Source organism: Scomber scombrus, chromosome 16 (assembly GCF_963691925.1).
Source record: "Scomber scombrus chromosome 16, fScoSco1.1, whole genome shotgun sequence".
NCBI lineage: Eukaryota > Metazoa > Chordata > Actinopteri > Scombriformes > Scombridae > Scomber > Scomber scombrus.
In genome coordinates, this window is record NC_084985.1 from 17,028,433 (window position 1) to 17,049,494 (window position 21,062).

A 21,062-nucleotide genomic window follows, 5' to 3' on the forward strand; every position below is an offset into this window, starting at 1 on the left:
CATAGTTGTGTGAGCAAATGTAGCAGGCATATGTGAGGGTTTTCCTTTTCTGGATCAATTTTTGTCACAAATGTTATGCAAAATGGATTATCTGGCATGCTTTTGTTAATTTACGTGCATAGAGTGAAGCTCAATTTAGTAATGTATGCTGTAATTCAGATTCATTTCCATTGTTGTATATTTTAGTTTTCACAGTAGTGGTGAGCAGTTGCAGAAATCTCCTGTCACCGTACTACTATAATTCATCTCACGTCCTTATTCATCAAGAATTTATGAAAGCAGAAAATCAAATGTTTTGTCATTTGTTTCATTCTGCCATATGTTGCCACCAAGAACTCAATAACTCAATGCACCTGATGAGGTCTGAAGACTTCTTGGGAGAGTGAATAGTAATTTAACAAATCATGATGATGAAGTTCATACTTATGGAGATATTTAAGGACGGATGATGAAGACACCTTCAGTTTTTCTTTGGGAGTTTACATTGTCTTTTTTTAAATTTAATGAAAGCATATTTCAACACTGTGGTTGAGACAAGCTACAACATTTGAATGTAATGACTGTAATTATGTCATTACACTTGTAGAATCTAAGGTAACAGCTGTATTTTGCAACAATTTACAGTTTAGTACAGCAGCAGTGTTTTTTTATATGTTATTAAATGTCTCTGCTGTGCGTGCACACATTTCCATGTTGGGAAGTGGCTGTGTATTCAATTTGAATGCAAAAATACAGCACATGCATACTATGTCCATTAATGTGTTCCATCTCTTGCATATGCTATTATTTCTATAACTGCAGAGGAACGTCTGACAAATGAGGCAGCCTTCACCCGAAGAAGTGCTGGATGGAAACAGAATGATAATGAGTGTGTGTAAGGTGTCCGTGATTATGTAACAACAGAAATAGAGACGCTGAAAAGCCACGATTATTGCGCTGGGTGTCTGCATGGCACTTTGCCGCTGCCTGTTTTTTGTTTACCTCCAATTAAATTAGCCTTGTCCCTGTGGGTGCCTAGTTGGCAGGAGGAGAGTGGCAAATGACAGACAGATGACCTGCTCCCTATTAGCAGTGCTGCTTTAGTAGTTGTCTGTTTGAGCATGTTAAAATGTCTGATCTCTATCCAGTTTCTTTTTCTGTGGTATGTATTATTTGTACTTGAAGAAGGGATTTTTTTACTGAGCATAGTCCATGTTAACACAAACGCCTTGAAGCCTGTCAGGATTTAACTCATCAGACATTATAAACAACTCCTGAAGCTTTAAACTGTAAAGGCATTCAGGGTCGGTCTGTAAAAACAGCCGACTAAACATCCAACCAGGACACGTCACCTCAATTTGACCTCCTCCCCTTCACAGAGGCCTCTCCAGTTATTGTGTGATGCTATGAGGGGGAGTTCAGCTGCAGGTCTCCATCATGGCCATGCTAGCCTGAAGTGCAAGTATTTTGGGTGACAGGTTTTTTTTTGAACAAGTTTATCTTAACCAGCAGGCTCGCTCAGGGATATGCTTGCCCTGGAGGCATATGTGAATGTGCGACCTGCGGTGTGAAAAATATAGCATACACAAAACAAAACATGGGGAACTAAACTACCAAATATAAAATATTTATAAGTAGGGCCATAATCACGTAAGAGCAATGTGTACCTATATGCAAAGTATGTTTTATATCAGCATAAATTACTTCCTTGGGGCTGAATGTGGGAAAAAATCTTTCAGCATTCAACCACAAATCTTCCTCTGAATCCCAAATTTCAATCCACTTATCCAACAGGGGAATATGACTGAGTGCACTCATTTTACATCTTGCAGTGTGGAAAATCACTACCTCTTTAGGCTCAGCAGTTCCTGTCCCAGGAACTGCACAGCCAGAAGGAATGATCCAGAGAGGGATGAAAAGTCCGCGCTTCTAAAGCACAGGGAGAGACAGTAGCAGCTGTTAGCAACACAATCACACCATATAAGCATCTTTTATTTAATGAGCAATACTCTTTGACTGTGCCGATGAGTATTCACAAAGGGGGCTTCCTGCTTGTATGGGTTTTTCAGGCACATTGTCAAAATGCAATGTGTCTAAAAGAGATTAGAGGCACAGGAGCAAATATTGAATATTCCAGAGCAAATGAGATACTGTTTAGAAAAACAAGCCCGTTTTTCACAGCAAGGAGTAAGGCACTGACAAACTCAGTGAGAATGTGCACACTGTGTGTTGTGTCTGCTTGTGTGGATTCAAAGCTATTTGTCTGGATGATAACTAAACTATTTCCACTGCAACATTTACGGGATGCATCATATTTCTTATCTTATTGTGCCTCTTGAACTTATCTACTCTGAACAGAATCATTTGGGCCAACACAAGTTGATACAGCACAATGCAAGTAGCCTGAGTGGAGCTTGTTATCGTCTTATTGCTTAGAAGAGAGCCTCAGAGCAGATTAACAAAAAAAAATACAGATATTATCTAGTTAGTAGTAGAGCCATTCATCAAAGTGGAAAGCAAGCCTTTCGGGCCATAGCAGCCAAACTGCCTGCATGCCTTCATAATGATGCAGTGTGTGTGTGTGTGTGTGTGTGTGTGTGTGTGTGTGTGTGTGTGTGTGTGTGTGTGTGTGTGTGTGTGTAGTGAAACCTATGTAAACAGGGAGGGTTAAAGTAAAGCATAGCTCTGGGGTTTTAAATAAATACTGGCTGGGCCTGTGAGCGGCAGAGAGCTTTAAGTAACACACACACACACACACACACACACACACACACACACACACACACACACACACACACACACACACACACACACACACACACACACACACACACACATACACACACCCATTGTCTCCAGTGCTGACACAGAGTGCTATATCCACCATAGTTGATGATAAAGCAGGCAGCAAAAGGACCTCACTAACTGTGCCACAATGCTTATAAGCCATATCTGCTCTCAGCCATCTGGTGCGTTTGTAATATGAAGTGTTACTCACCACTACTTGTCACCCAGTGGCTGCGCTCGTAAAATTAGAAATAGCTACTGGAGCCACTTGAGGATACAGAGATTTTGGCAATAGTTTGGTCAGGCACAGATCCAGACAACAATGAAGTCCTACTATGAATACAAGTCACTGGGTCACAAAATAAGAAGAGGAACAATGTCTGAATTCACAAAGTATTTTACTGTAGCTTATAAGTACAAGTTCTCGTCATCCCTATTTCTATCCAGAAAAGTAACATAGACTGATAATTCTTACACGGGCCTCCACTGCGAAACACTGCAGATGTTTTGGTGCATCCCTATTGGCATTTATGAGTCCCTTTTTAAGTGTTACCATTTTTTTTGCTATCTTGAGATCTTTGTAGTGTAAGCAGTATTGGGAAGATGTGGGAGTGTGTTGGAGAAGTAACGAGAACTGGGGGATTTATACTCCTGTGTGCTTAATGCACCCAACCCTTCTACCTGTATATATGAAATAATTGATCAAATGTTGTGAAAACAAAAACAAGCTCACAAACAAACACATCTCTGATTGAAATAATGGGTTTTATTGATTGGCTCACACTAAGCTTTTAAACCAGACGTTCAGCACTTGCTTGAAATCTGTCTGTGGAGGATTATATTCCAGATCTGTGTGCCAGTTTGTTTTCAATAATAGCTGTACCATTGTGTTTTAAAAAAAGTTGATTTGATATTTTAGTGATTTCAACCAAAACCTGAGCATTACAAAGCATTGAATCCACATATTCAGACTTTTCTTCAGCTTTGGGAAACCTACTGTAGGGCGCCGAAGATAGGATCATGAGAATGAACACTTTTTCCAGACATACAAATACTTTTTCAGCGCTGTATTCCAGTCAGTGCATCTGTCCCATGTGGCCCAGTGAAGCCAGGTTTGATTGGCATATTTGGTGTGTATTTGGGGAGTATGATAAGGGATTTTCAGACTCCGGGGGATAATGTGAGATTTTTTTGTCTCAAGGATCAAATAAGAGCTGTGCTATGAGCAAAGCATCACGCCTCTCTCTGGAGGACACTGAATGCAAAGTCCTCTGAAATCTGTATGATGAATGGATTATGAATTTTTAAATGTAAAACTTCCATATGAAATCCATTGAATTTTGCATGAATTGATGTTGAATTTTTTTATTTATTTTAAACGCCTATAGGCTAAAACAAAGTCTTCTTTTAGCATTGTGTGATTCAACTAATAGACGCACTGTAGGACACTGATGTTATAAATTCCAAATACCTTATTCACATTTTGTTTGATTTGGCACACAGTTTTGGCTTGAATTACATAACTCGTGTAGCTGAGTGATTGAACAGGCAGATTAAAATCGAACTAATCATCCAGCATGTCAGTGTGGGAAAAAATAGAAAAGAAAAAAAGATGAATTGCACTTTGAAAAGCATTGCAGCCAGCAGTGAAAACCTGAAGATGTGTGTGCGTGCTCTGGTGCGTGTGTGTGTGTGTGTGGTTGCCCACAGTGGTGTGCTGCAGTCCGCTCCCTGCCGTTGCTGAGTAAACTACATGGACATTAGCGGGCGCAGCGGCACAACCACCGAGCCAGAGTGGATTAAAAACAGCGTGCGTGTGTAGAGAGCCACTCGACAAAACGACTCTGTAACCGAGTGAGAAACCCCGGCGTGTAACAGCAAGTCCGTTACACCAGTTTACATCTGCAAAAGAGCCAAAAGAAGAGGCTCTTGGTGAAGTCAGTAGTGCCGTGCATTGTGTCAGGCAGGCAGGGGCTGCTCGGCGGGAATGGCTTCATCTCCGTGCAGCAACAGTAACTTTGATTCCGGTCTGGAAATCAAAACTCGCTCGGTGGAGCAGACTCTTATTCCACTAGTATCGCAGGTGAGTACTCAATAAAGCCAAAACAAGGAGTTCTATTGCTCTCCTATTAACCTATTGTACTTTAAAACGTACTTGTGGCTTTCACAACAACAGCTGTGTCTCGGACACACGAGGCTAACTTTGATTCTCGTGTTTACATGTTTGCATGTTTTCTTCCTCTTACTGCGTTTTAACTCCGTCACGCGTTTGAATAGTTTCCTGCCAGTTGTTACATTGTTATTGCTGTGACTGTCGCACCAGTAATAGAGAAAAAAAGGGAAAGTGGAGTTGCTGCAAGAGGCTGCAAGTTGCACACAGCAAAGTGCAATTGCGCAGAGGTCATCAAAACTGTCAACATCCGAAGAGAGCAACAGCAGACCACACACACACTTTGATTAGATTTAGATTTGATTAGATGTTGGCTGTTGTTGGGCAGAATTTGGTAGGCAACAGGATTACATAATAGGTCACTGTACTAGATGGATATTTATTAAACCAATGATTCAGCCATCTTAAAAAAACAAAGAAATAATTGTCAGTCATTTCTTTTCTTTTTTTTTTTTTTTTTACCAGAGATGACCAGAAACTTTCCTGGAAGTCTCTTGACTACTTTAAGGTTGTTTCTTAAGTTTACCAAAAGTTAAGTGTGTTCCCCTCAGCCAGTCCTGAACAGCACTGTGACCCCCACTCCTTTAATTTGGCCACTCTGAGGTTTTGTTTTTCAATAAACAGAAGAAGATGAAGGACCCACTTGAGGCCACAGCACTCTTTCAACAACTCTTCACTTGCACGCTGGAATCAGTAGTCCCAGCTTTAAAAGCATTAGGTCAATTAGTTAATTAATCATTCTGCTGTTGTGGTGCAACAAAATAGAATGCAAACTTAAATCCTCTTCCTCTATTGTGTCATAAGAGGCTGCTCAATATCCATTTCAGGAACAATATCATTCATTTTTTACAAAGCTTCTGATTATAAAATGAGCAGGTTTGTTTTTTCCCTGCTTTGTTTCCATCATGACACATAGGATTGGAAGTGGGTTGCATCTTTTGAATAGCTGAATGACCACCAGTCTTGTAAATGCTAATATCCCCTTGTTGTGCAGGAGGCTGAGGGACAGAGATGTAAATGGACTGTTGTTTCCACTGAGAGGCAGTGGGAGAGAGAGGCACCTCTCTAGTGGGTTAACAGCATCTGGACAATGCTGCGATGGAAAGGTTCCCTGACACTGTCCTTCCCCCTGTTAATGCTGAAAGCCTGCTTCCTCCCCTCTCATTGCACTGGCTCCTTTAAAAGATAAAAGGTCATCCTGTCCTGAATGGATATGGGTTAGTTATCAGAAAGAGACATCTGTCAGGGGATGTGCTTTCTTTGTAGGCTGCCAGTTTCTCAATTTTAATCACTCATAAGTGCACCAAAAACAAAATCTTAGAACTTAAACTACTAATAAAGGGCAAATGTAGGTATGGTTACGCTGTGATGCAAACAGCTATTACTGTAAGATTTATAGTAAACCCTGCTATTATACTGTGCTAAAGCATACACTAAATCTGCTGCCCTCTGCGTTATCTTAATAATATTTACGCTGCAGCAAACTTATGGTGCACTCCTGCCCGCTGAGAAAGACTGGCAGCTCTCCAGTCTATAGCATAGAAGAATGTGGTGTATACTGTCCACTGTTGAATACTGGGCCTCAAGGACAATTTTTCCTAACTTTCCCTTTCACAGTGTGAGGCATGTCCCTATGGCAACAGAGTTCTGCAATGCTGAAAGAAACAACATTTCTAAGGACTGTTAACACCATACGTAATGTTTTGTTGTTGCTGTGATGACATCAGGGGGAAGGTCACTCAGCCAAGGCTGACAGGTACATTAGTTTGTGTGAGTGCTTTTCATTCAGTATTTATTCGGTCACGTGATCACACAGGCAATTCAATTACTGCAACTATGCACATAACACGTTTAATACCAGGGTTAGCTTGTTTCCCACAGTAGTTTACTGGGATTTTACATGATAACGTACATAATTTTAAGAATGATGATAGTTGGTTTGGTCACAAAGGAGGACTGGTAACATACTGGCAAATAGGAAATAGGAACATAAAGGGATTTTTCTGTGGGTTATTTCATATATCAGATGTTTTAGGCTACATATGGCATGTGTGAAGACTTAGGGCTGCAACTAACAATTATTTTAATTATCTTTTAATCTACTTAACATGAAACGTGTTCATCACAATTTCCTGAGGCCCGTCTTTCAATGTTTTGTTTTGTCCAACCAATAGTCCAAAACCCAAAGATACTCAGTTTGTTTTAACAGAAGACTAAGAAAAGAAATGAAAGTATTCACATTTAAGATATTGGAACCAGTGAATGTTTGCCTTTTTTCCTTTAAAAAACCCTCAGTTAATTGATTATTAAAAAGTTTTGCAGATTAATTTTCTGTTGACTGACTAATCAATTCAACGACTAATGTTATATTACTTGTATAAAGGTTGTGTGACATGCTCTGAATGAAAACACTTAAAAGACACCAGTCTGGCATTTATATTGTTTATGCCAAGAATCATTTGAAAGACTAATGTTTAACCTAGCTGTGGTGCTCCAATTGCCACCTTAATGTGAGTAAGATAACTCAGTTAAGGTGTTTATGTGACAGTTCCGAGAATGCGTATTGCCTTACATGGGTTATAATTGAATTATTAGAGTTAGTGTAAACACGCTGACTGTGTGGGCGGTGCTGTGTGGATTTTCTTCTTAACAAGCTTTTTTATGTGTGTGTGTGTGTGTGTGTGTGTGCCTGCTCATGTATTGCAGGGGTCATTAGATAAATATCAAGGAGGAAATGAAAAAGCAGTGTCAGTGAGAAAAGCTGGTGTTGATAAGGTAGCATTTTGTGCACTATCCCCCGTTCTTTTATTATGTTCTCCTCTTCTCTCCTCTCCTCTCCTCTTTTCTCCTCTCATCTCCTCACGCTCTCTCCTCCTCTCCTCCCTCTTCTTGCTATGATGTTGATATCCTCAGGCCTCTGTTATCAGCTTCACTCCCACCATGGTGTAATTATAGGCCTGGGAGACTCCGGGCCTTACTCTACACACACACACACACACACACACACACACACACACACACACACACACACACACACACACACACACACACACACACACACACACACACACACACACACACACACACACACACTAGATGGACACAAACATAGTCCCACCCAGCTCTTCTCTTTTCATGCTTGTATGTTCACCTGTCATTGATTCTTTGTGTGTGTGTTTACCGTTTTGACAGTGAGTCTGAATGTCAACTTCATTCTTGACGTTACTGCTGCCCTTGAGTTATTACAGTTTAAATTACGTCTGGAGTTCTGTTTTTCTAATGTACCCACCTGGATGATTTCTAGCTGCATCCTCCATCATTTCGACCGTTCATTTCACACTTTTTTTTTTTAAACAGAAATGGTCCTGTCTTAATTTTGTGGAAGCACTCCCTTCAGTTTGGAATTCTCTAATCTGCTTTACTTCACCTTTTCTACCATAGCCATCTCCATACCAATTGACTTGCACTGTGAGGAGCATAGTGAGGGTAATGAATTGCTCTGGTGGTGGTCAAAAATGTAATGGGCATCACACAGAGAGGGGAACTAAGCGAACATGTCTGCTGTTGTGTGTGTGTCCTACCTGTGATGTGGTCTGTGGCCAGCTGGAAGGCAATTAGTGATAATCTGGAATCTTTTTTTAAGATCCGATTCCTGTTTTGAAGTGGTGATTATTGAAATAACAGTCCTGTTCCTAGGTTTGTTACTAGTAAAAACACAGCAGCCTTGCGTGGGTGCGGACATGGTGGTCCTCAGGCTGACGAGGTGTTAGGGTGTTGTTTTGAGGTAAAGATATGTGGGAACGAACACGGGGTAGGAACTAATATCTCAGACTTTGATCAGATTGGTGAACATTTAAACGCTTGTGACACACTGGCCTTGTGATTATGCCGGCTCCATCATTTTCCTGCAGGGCTAAGCCATGAGTTTCTTAAAAGATTTTCTGCTATAATTGGGCCTTGAAAATCCGTTCTCTGTCCAAGTTTGTTAGTGTTGAGTTGTTCATGCTTCCAGGGGTTCTGTCGTGCTTGCAGTTTTGCCTTCTGATGTGCTAAAAAGAACTGAGTATAAAAGCTTTTTTTTCCCATGTTCACTTTGCTCACAAACTGGATTGAAATGGCATATTTACCACCCAGACAAAAGCTCAGCAGCACGTTCGAAGATGTGATTTACTCAGAGCATTTAGCATTTTGTCACATAAATTATACATTAAATAAAATGCTGACAGAAAAGCGCTCAATAAACATACTCCTCACTTAACAGCTCTGTAAGCACGGCCATCAGTCAAATTTTCATCCCTTTTTCTGGAAATACTTGAAATGGAGTTTTATTGAGGTACGAGGCACTATTTCTCTAATGTTGCTGGTCCTGTGTTGCTGTGACATGACAAACGTCCTGGTAGTTAAGTTGTTTTTTATACCCAGACAGAGAGGCATTACCGTTGCCAAGAGCCCTAACAGATCTGCTTCCTCCAGCCGTATGATGATAATGAAGACAAATGGATCCCTGGCATGAAGGTGGAACCACATGAGGATTACACCATACTGCAAGCATGCACGTGTGTGCGTACACACTCATGGACTCACATACACTTACCTCCTGGGAGTGGGATAAGCCTTTATTTCATGTATTTGTGTGGGATAAGGGTGGGGGGATTCCGGTATGGTTTGTTTTTGTGTATCTCAAACTTATGAATGTTTGCTCATGAACAACAGAAACTTATCTGTGGCGCTAGTGTTGGTGGTGTAGTCACCTGCATTATGTGTGTTGTGTGTCGCCACCATGTCTTGACACCTAATCAGCTTTTGACTCTTTGAGGCCTTGACCAGCAAAAACAGTGTGTCTGATAACACATTTTCAGTGCAGGGCGGACCAGCACCGTTTTTCCTGTTATGCCATCATCAGTAGAAGATTTTGAAGAATGACCAATGTGTACACCAACACCCACACTCTTTAATACATTGATATTCCTTTACAAAGATGTATCTTGCTCTATAGTTTGAGACTAGCAGAATGTATAATATAAAGCAGATTCCCCCCAGTTGAAACATTCGATATGTGAATCACAGTGAACCCGACTCACATTACTGTTGAGTAAATGATGATCTGATGCAAATTCTTACCCAGCGTTGGGTATATACACAGGCAGTCCACAGCTCTGTGTCATCAAATTGAAATGAGATGTAATTCCACTCAACTCTAGTGAAGTGGTTGAATTAGTCAGCAAACTTTGTCAATTCATATTCTCTTTTTTTGATGATTACATTCAGTGTCCTAAACCTCCAAACCTCGCTCTCTCTCATATTCCGTTTTCTGCATATCTCTGACACACACAGATAAACACACACACTCAAACATTTGCTTGACCACGGCTTCGCCCCTTGTCCTCCCTCTTGAGCACTTCTCACTATTGCTATCAAGGGAGTCATTACAGATTGCTGTTCTCTTTAAGTGCCGATAAAAGGGTCTCAAATGTCGATCCATTGACCTCTCTCCGGCTAATATACTTCCAGATACGAAAGGTGTGTGTGTGTGAGTGTGAGAGAGAGAGAGAGAGAGAGAGAGAGAGAGAGAGAGAGAGAGAGAGAGAGAGAGAGAGAGAGAGAGAGAGAGAGAGAGAGAGAGAGAGTTAACGCGCATGAACCTCCAAATACCCCAGTTTAAAGGGATCAGTCACCCAGAGAGAACAGCAGAGTTAACTTAATGGTGAAAAAAGCTATCTCACCCCCCTGCCATTTAAGTTATCTGAAGGCTGTAGCTAATAGCGATAACCACTTTTAATTGTCTCAAGGAAGGTCTCTGCCTCCGACCAAGACGTATTGCAGTAGCTTGGAGGTTGATAAAGTATTGATTAAACATCCATCCCATTATCAGTGAGCTTCAAAGTGGCATTACCTGCGCTCCCATTGCTCAAAGTCTTCTATTCTGTGTCAGCTGAAAATGGAAATGGTTTTAAATATCTAGGTGTAAATATCACCTCACATTTGAATAAACTGTATGAGGAAAACTACACCCCTCTTATAGATAAGGTTAAAATAGACATGTGTAACTGGTCAAGTCTTCCACTATCACTGTTGGGAAGAATAAATGTAATAAGGATGAATGTTCTCCCAAGGTTAAATTTTCTTTTTCAAATGTTACCTTGTCAAATGTTATCTACATCATTTTTTAAATTTCTGAACAAAAATATTTCAAAATTCATCTGGTGCAATAAAAAAACAAGAATTAGCCTATCCACTCTCATGAAGCCAGAATCTATGGGAGGTCTAGGTCTCCCCAATTTCCAGTATTATTATTGGTCGGCTCAAATGCGAAACGTTGTGTCGTGGTCGATGGGGAGACAGGATTCTCGATGGATCTAAATTGAAGCCAGCATATTCGACTCGTTACCCTTGATCACTCTTATATTTATTAAACATTTCAAAAAATTAAAAAATATAGATCAATATTTTACTGTTTTCAACACACTTTTAGCTTGGAAGGACTGTTATAAAAAACGTGGCTCCTTCATCAATATTTCTATTTACTCTCCTCTACATCAAAACCGAGACCTGAACAAATGCCAAAAGTCAATCAATATTCGTAATTGGGCAAATCTTGGGATAAAACAATTCATAGATTTATTTTCTAGAACCAGGCAACTAAAATCATTCGAGGATTTAAGAATGGAGTATGGTATTAATGGTACAGATTTTAAAAAATATATTTACAGGTATGGATTGTAGTTTGTACACTCATCAAGGAAGGTACTTTGAGTTTTGTTAGATCTGAAATGGAAGACCTATTAATAACATCAGCAAATTCTATGACGTGCTGTCTAAAGGAGGTCATTCATTTTTCTCAAACCTTTTAAGGATTTGGGAAAAAGACCTAAGCATGGAGATAGATGAAAACGCCTGGCTAAATATTTGTGATAGAATACATTTTCCATTTACGAGTAATAAGATCAAAGAAACAAATGTTAAATTTATCCACAAATTCTACCTCACTCCAATAAAAATGCATAAAATCTCCAAAAACAATTCACCACCCTAGATGTAAAACAGAACAAGGAACATTTATGCATTTATTTTGGTATTGTGAATCATTAAAACTGTTTTGGATTTCAGTTCATCTTTTTACCAAATCTCTTTATAGAATTAGAATTTGATTTAAATCCATGCTTCTATTTACTCCATGATATGCCTGGATTCCATATAGATAATAAAAAAATGCAGATTTCACACAAATAATCTTTGCATGTTGGCCTTGTTCTCTTTTGGGGATATCAGGCTTTGTTCCAGCTCACTGTTTAAATGGTCCTCTTATATGTTCGCCCTCTGTGTGTTCTGTATGAAAGGTCCTCTGAGCCCTGCACTGGCTATTAATGGCTTAGCATTCTTGTCTAGTATCAAGTGGCTGGTTGGCCCATTACCGGCCTGTATTTACAGTATGTTCTTAGTTTATGATGATGAGATAGTGATGAGACATGTCCTAAGTGTCGGCGCACAGGAAGAGATCTCTATCAGCATGGATGCAGTGCCTAATGTAGCGTGGTGTTTTTGTGTTGTCCAGCCTCACTGGAAGCACCCTGCAGATTGAAACAGATGCATAAACACCCACCCAGAAGCACAGACAAGGACATACTTACAGACATTAATTACTCTTTAGTCACACAGAGGCCATCTGCAAACTTTGAAACAGCACAGTTTCCTTGTCAGAACCATCATACATACAGTAGCTTTATTTATATTTTAAAGAACAGTTGATGACAAAGTGTGTGCTTTTTAAGATAACAAAATAAACAACAAATTGTTGTATTAGTATTAATTAAAGGAATGAGTATGCAACTCCTTTTTTATCTTTTTTATTCTCTCCTTACGGCTCTCAAAGTTGGTACAGAGATATAAAGGACAGAAACACTAGGCGTCACTGTACATGCTGTCAGGACAGAGGAGACCAAAGGGCGTGACAGGAAAGCCCACTTCTTGTTATCTTGTAGGCATGTACTCTCCCACTCATCTTGTCATGTACTGCCAGAGATAATGCATCAATGCATCTATATTGTCTGCTGCCTGGACAACCACAGGTAAACAAATCCGTATTTGGCAAGCAGCTGTTTGTCTCCCAGGGCTTTTCTGTCGGCAATGCTTCTTGGCTCGGTGTAGTGATAAATCCAGTCTTAAGCACACGGCATTGACTAGGACAGTTGTTCACAATGTGGGGACTGGGCATCACGTGGGGAGGCTCAGTAGATCAATGGGAGGAGCAGAACACATTTCCTGTTGTGAGATTGTCTAAAAAAGGTGAAATAATGTTGCATAAAGCTGTAACAACCTAACTACCATCTTTAACGTGTATCTCACATCTTTTCTTCACTGAAAACATTACACGACTGTGACAAGCTAATCCAATCAGGATAGATGGGAACCACTAATTTAGGATATCAGCAGTGACTCTGGAAAATAAATATTGCTATTGGTAAATACTGTTGTTTGCTCTTGATATGCGTGTCAGCTAAATTCACGAAGTGTAATTATCTACTGATCTATTTTCTAAGATCATACCAAACAGAAATATCTGACATACATCCCAAAGCTCCCCAAGTCAACATGTTTGTTCTTCTCTCCTTCTCCAGCAGCAACATTGCTGACTGTACCACTGAGAAATCCTTCAGTTTGGCTCTTATGTGTTAATTGCTTTCTTCGAGCGTCTTTGAACTTCTCCCCTCGCGATAATGAGTTCTTTTAAAGAGATGAGGTTTGACATGACAGAACAAAGAGAGTGTGAAGGACACCAAGAACACAGAATACCAAACATTTTCTTATCTTTTCTAATTCAGAACAGTCAGATATTTCATATATTCTGTGTTTGCCAAATCACTCCAATGTGGTGTAACTCCTATATCTGACACTGTTATGCTTCTATATGATTTTTTATTGTTATAGCATTGAACAGAATCTGAATTGATTCACACTTCTGATATATTTTCCTCTTAAGGTGCAATGATTTTGGGCTCAGTGTGAGGCCATAAAACCCAGCAGAATAAAACTTTAAGTTGTCAATACTAAGCACACTTTCATGTATGATGTGGGTTCTGGGTGTTGGTCTGAGGGAGTATCAGTATGTAAGATGATATAGCACCTTGTTTGTATGCCTTCCGCCTTTCCACTGTTGCTCTGCCCAATTTCCTGATTTTGTTTTCTGGTCACACACCTTACCCTCCTGCACTTTCGTTCTTTGTCTTCAGCCTTGTGCTTAGTTTCTCCTCATCTCTCTCCACTTAGCCTCCTGTTTTCTCACTTTTAATCTCAATCCCTCCAGAGTCCAGTGTCCCTCTATCACCTAATTAATTATGCAGCTGACTGAAAATTTAGCCAGAGGCTACAGGTAGTGCACAAAGCTGAAAATCTCAGCCCTGCCATTTGTCTTAGGATCCTTCCCTTTTTCTGCTGTTCTGTAAACTGAGACATAATAGTCAGCCGTGCACCTAATCTGAAGAACAAGAACGGGAAAAGCACGTAACCAGCTCAGCCAGATTTGGCTGTCCCTTTCTTTGACTTAGAATACCCGAGAGTGATCAAAATGATGGTATTCTTACCATCTTTTGTCTGACCATCACATATCTGTAGGGGAAATGTTTTTCAGCATTGAAAGCACAATTGTAGGCAGATAGAATCTCAAACATTGTGAAAAGACTTAGTACCAAGAATAAACCAATATCATCTCATCTTTATAGTTATATGATTACACAGACGTGGTGTGCTGTTTCTGAATAAATGGGTTTTGCTCGAATTCTGTGAAGGATTGAGTTGTATTTAAAGTAGCTCTGCCGGGATATTTTAAGGTTGTTTTTCTAAATGACAGCTTCAGTTGGGGTATATATAAAAGGTCAGTAAATGTGAAGACAGTCTTTGTCAGATTGTCCCAATTTGTAGAACAATTGACCAGTTGTGCTTGTGGAGATAATTTGCTTCATGTTTTACAGCTTTAAGGCTAACAAAGCAGAAATATACAGTAAGTATCAGCTACAGATTGAGCCTGTCACTGATAGCTGTTGTTTTTAGTGAAATGACTATATTTATGGCAGGGTCCGTTGGTTAACCATTTTGTTCTAGACTGAAATATTTCAACAATATGATAGATTATCATTAAATTTGATACAGACATTCATACTCCCCAGAGGAGGAAGCCTACTGACTTTGGTGATCCCCTGACTTTTCATCTGGTGCCACCAGCATTTTTTTTTTTTTAGTGATAGGTCTAGATAACTATTGGATGGATTACCATAACATTTGTTACAGACATTTATGTCCCCCCCAGTATGAATTGTTAGACATCTGGTGATCTCTTAACTTTTCCTCTTGCTGTATCATAAGGTCAAATCTTCAAGTAGCATGTGAACACACTATACTAAGATGGTGAACATGGTAAACAACACACCTGCGGATCATTGGCATATTAGCATTGTGATTGTAAGTTACTGTACTAGCTTTAACTCTTAGCTTAAAGCTGTGTGCAAGTATAGCCTCAAAGAACCACTCGCATGGCTTTAGACTCGCTGTCCTGTTATCCTATCACCCAACCCCAGTGATGTCTATCCCTGATCAATTGTGTAGCAGTACCCAGCCTTATCAGTATGGGGAGTGTGTTTTCATCTTGTCACTGTTTCTGGGTGACTGGAGCCAGTAGGTGACAGCTGGGGGCCAGCCAGCCAGGAAACACAGCCCAGTGTGTGTGTTCTTAGACACATGCACACAGTGCCAACCCCTATAAATAAGTTAAAGTCACTCACCTTCTATAAATAAAGTTCTGGTTGTTCTGGACATTCAAGCGTGTCTGTAATCTGAAGGGCTAAAGATGCATTTTGAGGTGCTGATGATATGAAAACATGTTTTGTTTGAATATGAGGGTTTACTGATTGGGATGATTAGAATAAGGGAGGGACTTCATTGTCGGTATTAGATGATATGTGTTGGTAGAGGCTCTAGGTGCTCATAAATAGTTTTTTATGTTTAAATAGAACTGAAATAGAACATGGCAACTCCATCCACTTGAGGACTTTGGTATGTGTCATGTAGTGAAAGCATGTTCCCTAAGCCCCTTGTGAATGTGTGAGAGAGAATCCATGTTTAAGAGAGAGAGAGAGTGTCACAACACAGGCCATTATGCAGTCTGATATCTGGGGGGGCTACATTCCTTCACAGGATTCATGTTTCCAGCTCCTACAATGTGCATCGGTGTGAGTGGTATCTGAAATCGCGTCTATGTATTCTTTATAGAGGCATCACAGCTAGGGTCAAAAGTCAAAGTCTCAAAGGGTGACTTTTACACACTCTACACTGGCTGGTATGCATACGTTAGTGCCTTTACCCCCAAGGGCTTGAACTTTGCCTCACTTTGTTCACTCACCACTTTCAAGTCGCTTTTTTTCTTAAATGCAAAATCTTCAAGACCACCATTTTTAGAAATACCTTTTTTGCCCTCTGGATGAGGATTTGTCTTGCTCTGGGGTTAGTTAACAATCATGTTGACTTTCTTCCACACCTGACTTCTTATCTTTCCATCTTTTTCCTTTCATCTGTGAAGAATTTTCACAGGCTGAAAGCTGGGAGGGCAAAATCCTGGTGGTAGTTGGTGGGAATTATTTCTGCACTTTCATCAGACATTATTTGATTTGAGCCTCAAGGGACCTGAGAAACAAAGGCAATATTTGCTTTTTTATATGCTTCTTCATTCAACAATAACAAACCATCTTAGTTTAAAGGCAAGCCAGTGCCTTTGTGTCAGGTGTATTAGGTTAGGTCTTCTTAGCAGTCTTTTTTTTTCTTCCCATAACAGACTTTCACTGTGGGAAGCTGTCACAGAGCCTGGTTAAACTACACACTGTTCACCATACACTATTACTTGTCCATACTTGTAATTACCCATTTTGATGACTTATGGAATGTTTTCAAGGCTGAGTTGGCAAGCAGTTAGAATTATCCTGTTGAGGACTTTATATAATTACCCAGTCATTAAACATGCCTCAGTGTGAAGACAACCTGAGGATGGCGACTTGCCAATGGCTCGTTGTTGTGTTCGTACCTCCAGGATGTTGGAGCAAGCTGTTGCCGTCATGCTATGTTGCGTCCAAGAAAGTGACTGGGGGACAAATGACTGAGCAATGGCTGCTGCGTTGTGTCAGTGTGGACTGCAGTCATCAAGCCCAAAGGCCTATTTTTTAAACGAAGCTTGAGACAATAATGATGATGAGAGGATACAGGGACTAATTGTCTAGATTGTTATGGATTGGTTTCACCTGAATGATTTTGGGTGATGATGAATCTCCAAATAGATCTCAGACATGTTGTATCGATTTTTAGTTCTGCCTCTTTGGGTTTCACACAGGTACCCATCAATCTTTACTGGCAACCGAGGAGATCTTCACTGAGATAATTAAAAGGTAGAATGAAAAAACACAATAGTACCTAATCAAGAGATAGAGTCTGTCCTTTTCAAGTGCTTTCATATTAAGTTTCAACAATACAAAGAAATCATGGAGGGAAACAATCAAAAATTTGGAGTCAGATAGCAAGAACAAAGAAGCGCTGAAAAAGAATGCTGTGAGCCACAAGGTGTGTTTTGTGGGGCCCAGAGGTTTCCGCGAGAATGATTTGTTGCAGACAATTTAAATTTGTTCCTTGTTTCTTTTGAAGGTGCATCATATCACAGGGTGAGACTGATCTAAATTATTCTCTTAAAAGAAAATGAATTTCATTGGTTGACTTTGGCAAGACTTTCCCCTCTTATATTCAATAGATAATGCATGTATCTTGCCTGTGTAGGACTCAGTTATTCGCCACACGCCACATTTTGGTCACCAACATGAGGCCACATCTACAAATGAAACCTTCCACTGAGATATTTTTGTTTGTTTTTCTTTGCCTCTTCTTTTCCTGGAATGAAACGACTTACCTAATAGAATAATTTGAATATTCTATTACAGAGTTTCAAGTCATATTCAATTAGCGAAAATATGATTTCAGTATCCACGCAGAAGGCTGTAATATGAGATGCTGTTTGTAAGTTCTAAACTGCCCCTAAATGTTGCCAGCAGCCCGATGGGGAGATTGGAGACCTCACATATAGATGTAATATGTGATGTGTCAATGTTCCTCCGCTGTGTTATGATCCCTTTGTTGCCAAATTAAACAACTGCCATATCCTTGTAAAATACTTATTTTCAGGGAAAGGCATGAAGCAGACATTTCTATGAAATAACCTGGTCTTCTGTGGAACAAAGAGGCTAGTGTAGCCTGGGGAAATTTGTAACTGCATACGGTGTACATTTCTAAATGGGTGGGATCTCATCTGCATTGCCCTGATGCCCGGGCCAGAGATGTCTTTGATATTACATCTAGCATGTTTTGCGAAAATGTGCTTAGATCAAAGATGTCTGTGCTGTCAGGCTGGCTTCGTTGGTGTCACCATAATAACAGTCCGATCCAATTATAAAAATGTCTGTGTTGTCAGTATCTTGCGTTTCTTTTTGTCTCTTTTAGGTTAGGTATAAGCTGACACAATTTGCTTCACACACTTTAACTGTGTTAATCTTCCTATGATTTGCCTTCTGGGTATTTTCAACGGTGATGGTTTTTCAGGCATTATACAACATTTTTCATGTATTTGAGATAAGTAAGAACATGCATGTTATGTTCTATTCACAGCTTGTGAAATATTTGTTACACCCTTAAAGTGAAATGTTGTCAGTTGTATTCAGCTTTGAGCCCACTCTCCCAGGTGCATCACTATTACCATCACCCACACACGTGTAGGAAAAAGTTGAACCCATCTCTAGTATACAGGCTGGAGATACACTAATGAAAGGCCTGGGGAAACATATTTGATTTCTTGTTTTACTATTTAATTGGCAGCATAACCTCGTCTCTATTGTGTTTTATCAAAACAAGTGCATAAAAGATCACTTTCACCTTTCTGTCTGTTTTTGTTGAGTGAGTTTATGAGTGCTATTACATTGTTGTACTTACAGTATACATTTTTGTATACATCATGAACCACATAAACAGCTGGCTGTTCACTTGACACATCTTGGCAGCCAAGATTTGAGTCTACGCTGTATTTGTTGCATCACGTAGGATAGTAAAAGCCAACTCTGGACATTGTGGCATTGTGTCTCATATTCATGTTTGGACCAGCCATCATGATGAGATTAAATCAGTTCTCAGTAAAAAGTTACAAATATATGATGCACGGAGGGTTCGGCTCTGCCCCCACTGAGACAGAGCCGAGGATGGGAGGCTAACGTTAGTCTCTGTTGCTGTTTGCTGTCACTTCTCGTCGTGTTGCTCTCCTCTGCTGTCAGAGAGTCTGTTCTTCTGCTACTTTATTCCTCCTAGCTGTTCTGTATAAACGTTCTGGACACTGAATGGGGGACAGAGTTGCTACGTCTGTAAGCGGCTACAGGACGCTGTTGTGTTAGCTGTGGTCGAGCGAGCTAGAGAGTGAATGAAGAGAGGGAGAAAGCAGGTGAATCAGGTCAATAAAACTTTATTTTCTGAATGTTTCACAGCGGTTACGTTCAACAACACAAATAAACTACCCCACACACACCTCCACCCAACCCTGCAGCTCAGCCTAAATCCTCTGAATCTGAAACACTGGAGTGCGCAGCAGCAGCATTATGCTGGTTTGGTTGGTTCAGTTTAAAAAAGTCTTAATGAGAGATCTTCTTAATTTCCATCTGTGAAATAAATGAACTCTGATCCTGATCCACTTCTAAGTCATCTGAAAGTCTTTTATTGATAAGCAAAGACAGTTAGTTTAGTTATTTGAAGAAACACAATGCAAACTTGAAACAATGTGGAAAAAGATATGTATTGCAAAATGTCAAAATCTAACTATTTTATAGTATTTGGATAAGCACATCTGCTTTCTTTGTTTCAGAGCTCAAATATGGACATTAGTTGTGTTTTTTGAAGGTTTGTTTGGAACATTTATTAACTGGTAAAATGTCTTTCCTGTACTTTGTGGGAGTGTCATTATCATTCATACCTATACAACCAGCAGTTAAATTACTAAAGCACAACTATTTTTTTCTAGATATATTTTGCTCTCAGAGTGCACCAAAATGATGCATTTGACTTTAAAAATGTACAAAATTAGCATAAAATACTTATGTGGGAGCATGCCCCTTGACCCCTCTACAGGGTTGGGCTGTGGGCTGTTGGGCTGTGGGCTGTATCAAGGACACTTTTAAATTAGTGCCTCAGACGAATTAACATTATTTTACACACACTGACAGCGTGAACACAGGCTGGGGTTTCGGGATTCTCCCCGGAAAAACATGTCATCAGGAGGGATTCCCACCTTATCGGCCCTAACTGAAGGAGGAAAATATCATAACAATATAAAGAGCTGTCACGTGAAGACCATCGTGCATGCATGTTCCATAATACATTCATTTGTTTGATGAAGTTACTAGAAATGTCCTGTGTCCGTGCTACTCTGTTTTTCTGTGTCAGTTATTTTTTTTATATGTGCATTGATTTATTTACAGCCGCTGCACATAAAAAACGGACCAATGTGCCTCACAATGCTAAAATACAACAAGCCAACTCTAAAATAAAACGTGTAACTTCAATAAGCACATTGCAGGATAAAAGAGAGGGAAACTGTTTCATTGATGCTGCTAAAATCAGCCTGTGGCACGTGGAATAATAATAATAATTATTATTATTATTATTATTACATTCTCCTTAGGAGATCAAGGTGACACGTCAATATAAAATGGGATCATTTATTCGTAACAGACCAACCGCTGTGCTAATAATAGAAAGCTATAGATATTTACTTTGTAGAGATATTTTGGTTTTCAGAGATGGGTTTACACATGTTTGTCTATCCTATTTGTATTTGTTTTTTGTGTAGTTTGGCTGCTTTGCTATAATCAACCTGTCTGGAGATGGTGAGGCTCTCTCAGGTCAGTAGCTTCAGGCGTTCGTACTGTTGGAAAGCTCCCACATATAATAATGTAATGCCTCTGTGTTGTGCCAAATGAAAAAAAAAAAAAAATTCACTGGGTTACTGGCAAGGCTTTTGTTGCCCGTGTCATGAACTGAACAAACCGAACAATAAATGCGTGCCCCG

General features: G+C 39.9%; 1 protein-coding gene across 2 annotated transcripts in view; it reads left to right on the forward strand.

Annotated features, from left to right (window-relative positions):
• Positions 1-4,499: 4,499 nt before the first annotated feature.
• Positions 4,500-21,062, forward strand: part of ctnnal1 (catenin (cadherin-associated protein), alpha-like 1) — a 52,111-nt gene continuing 35,548 nt past the window's right edge. Inside the window, exon 1 of one of the 2 annotated variants that reach the window (XM_062435716.1) lies at positions 4,500-4,849. In XM_062435716.1, the coding sequence (XP_062291700.1) occupies positions 4,754-4,849 (96 nt within the window). In that variant the 5' untranslated portion in view covers positions 4,500-4,753. The remainder of the gene's footprint in view (positions 4,850-21,062) is intronic. The other variant, XM_062435717.1, reaches the window with a different exon arrangement.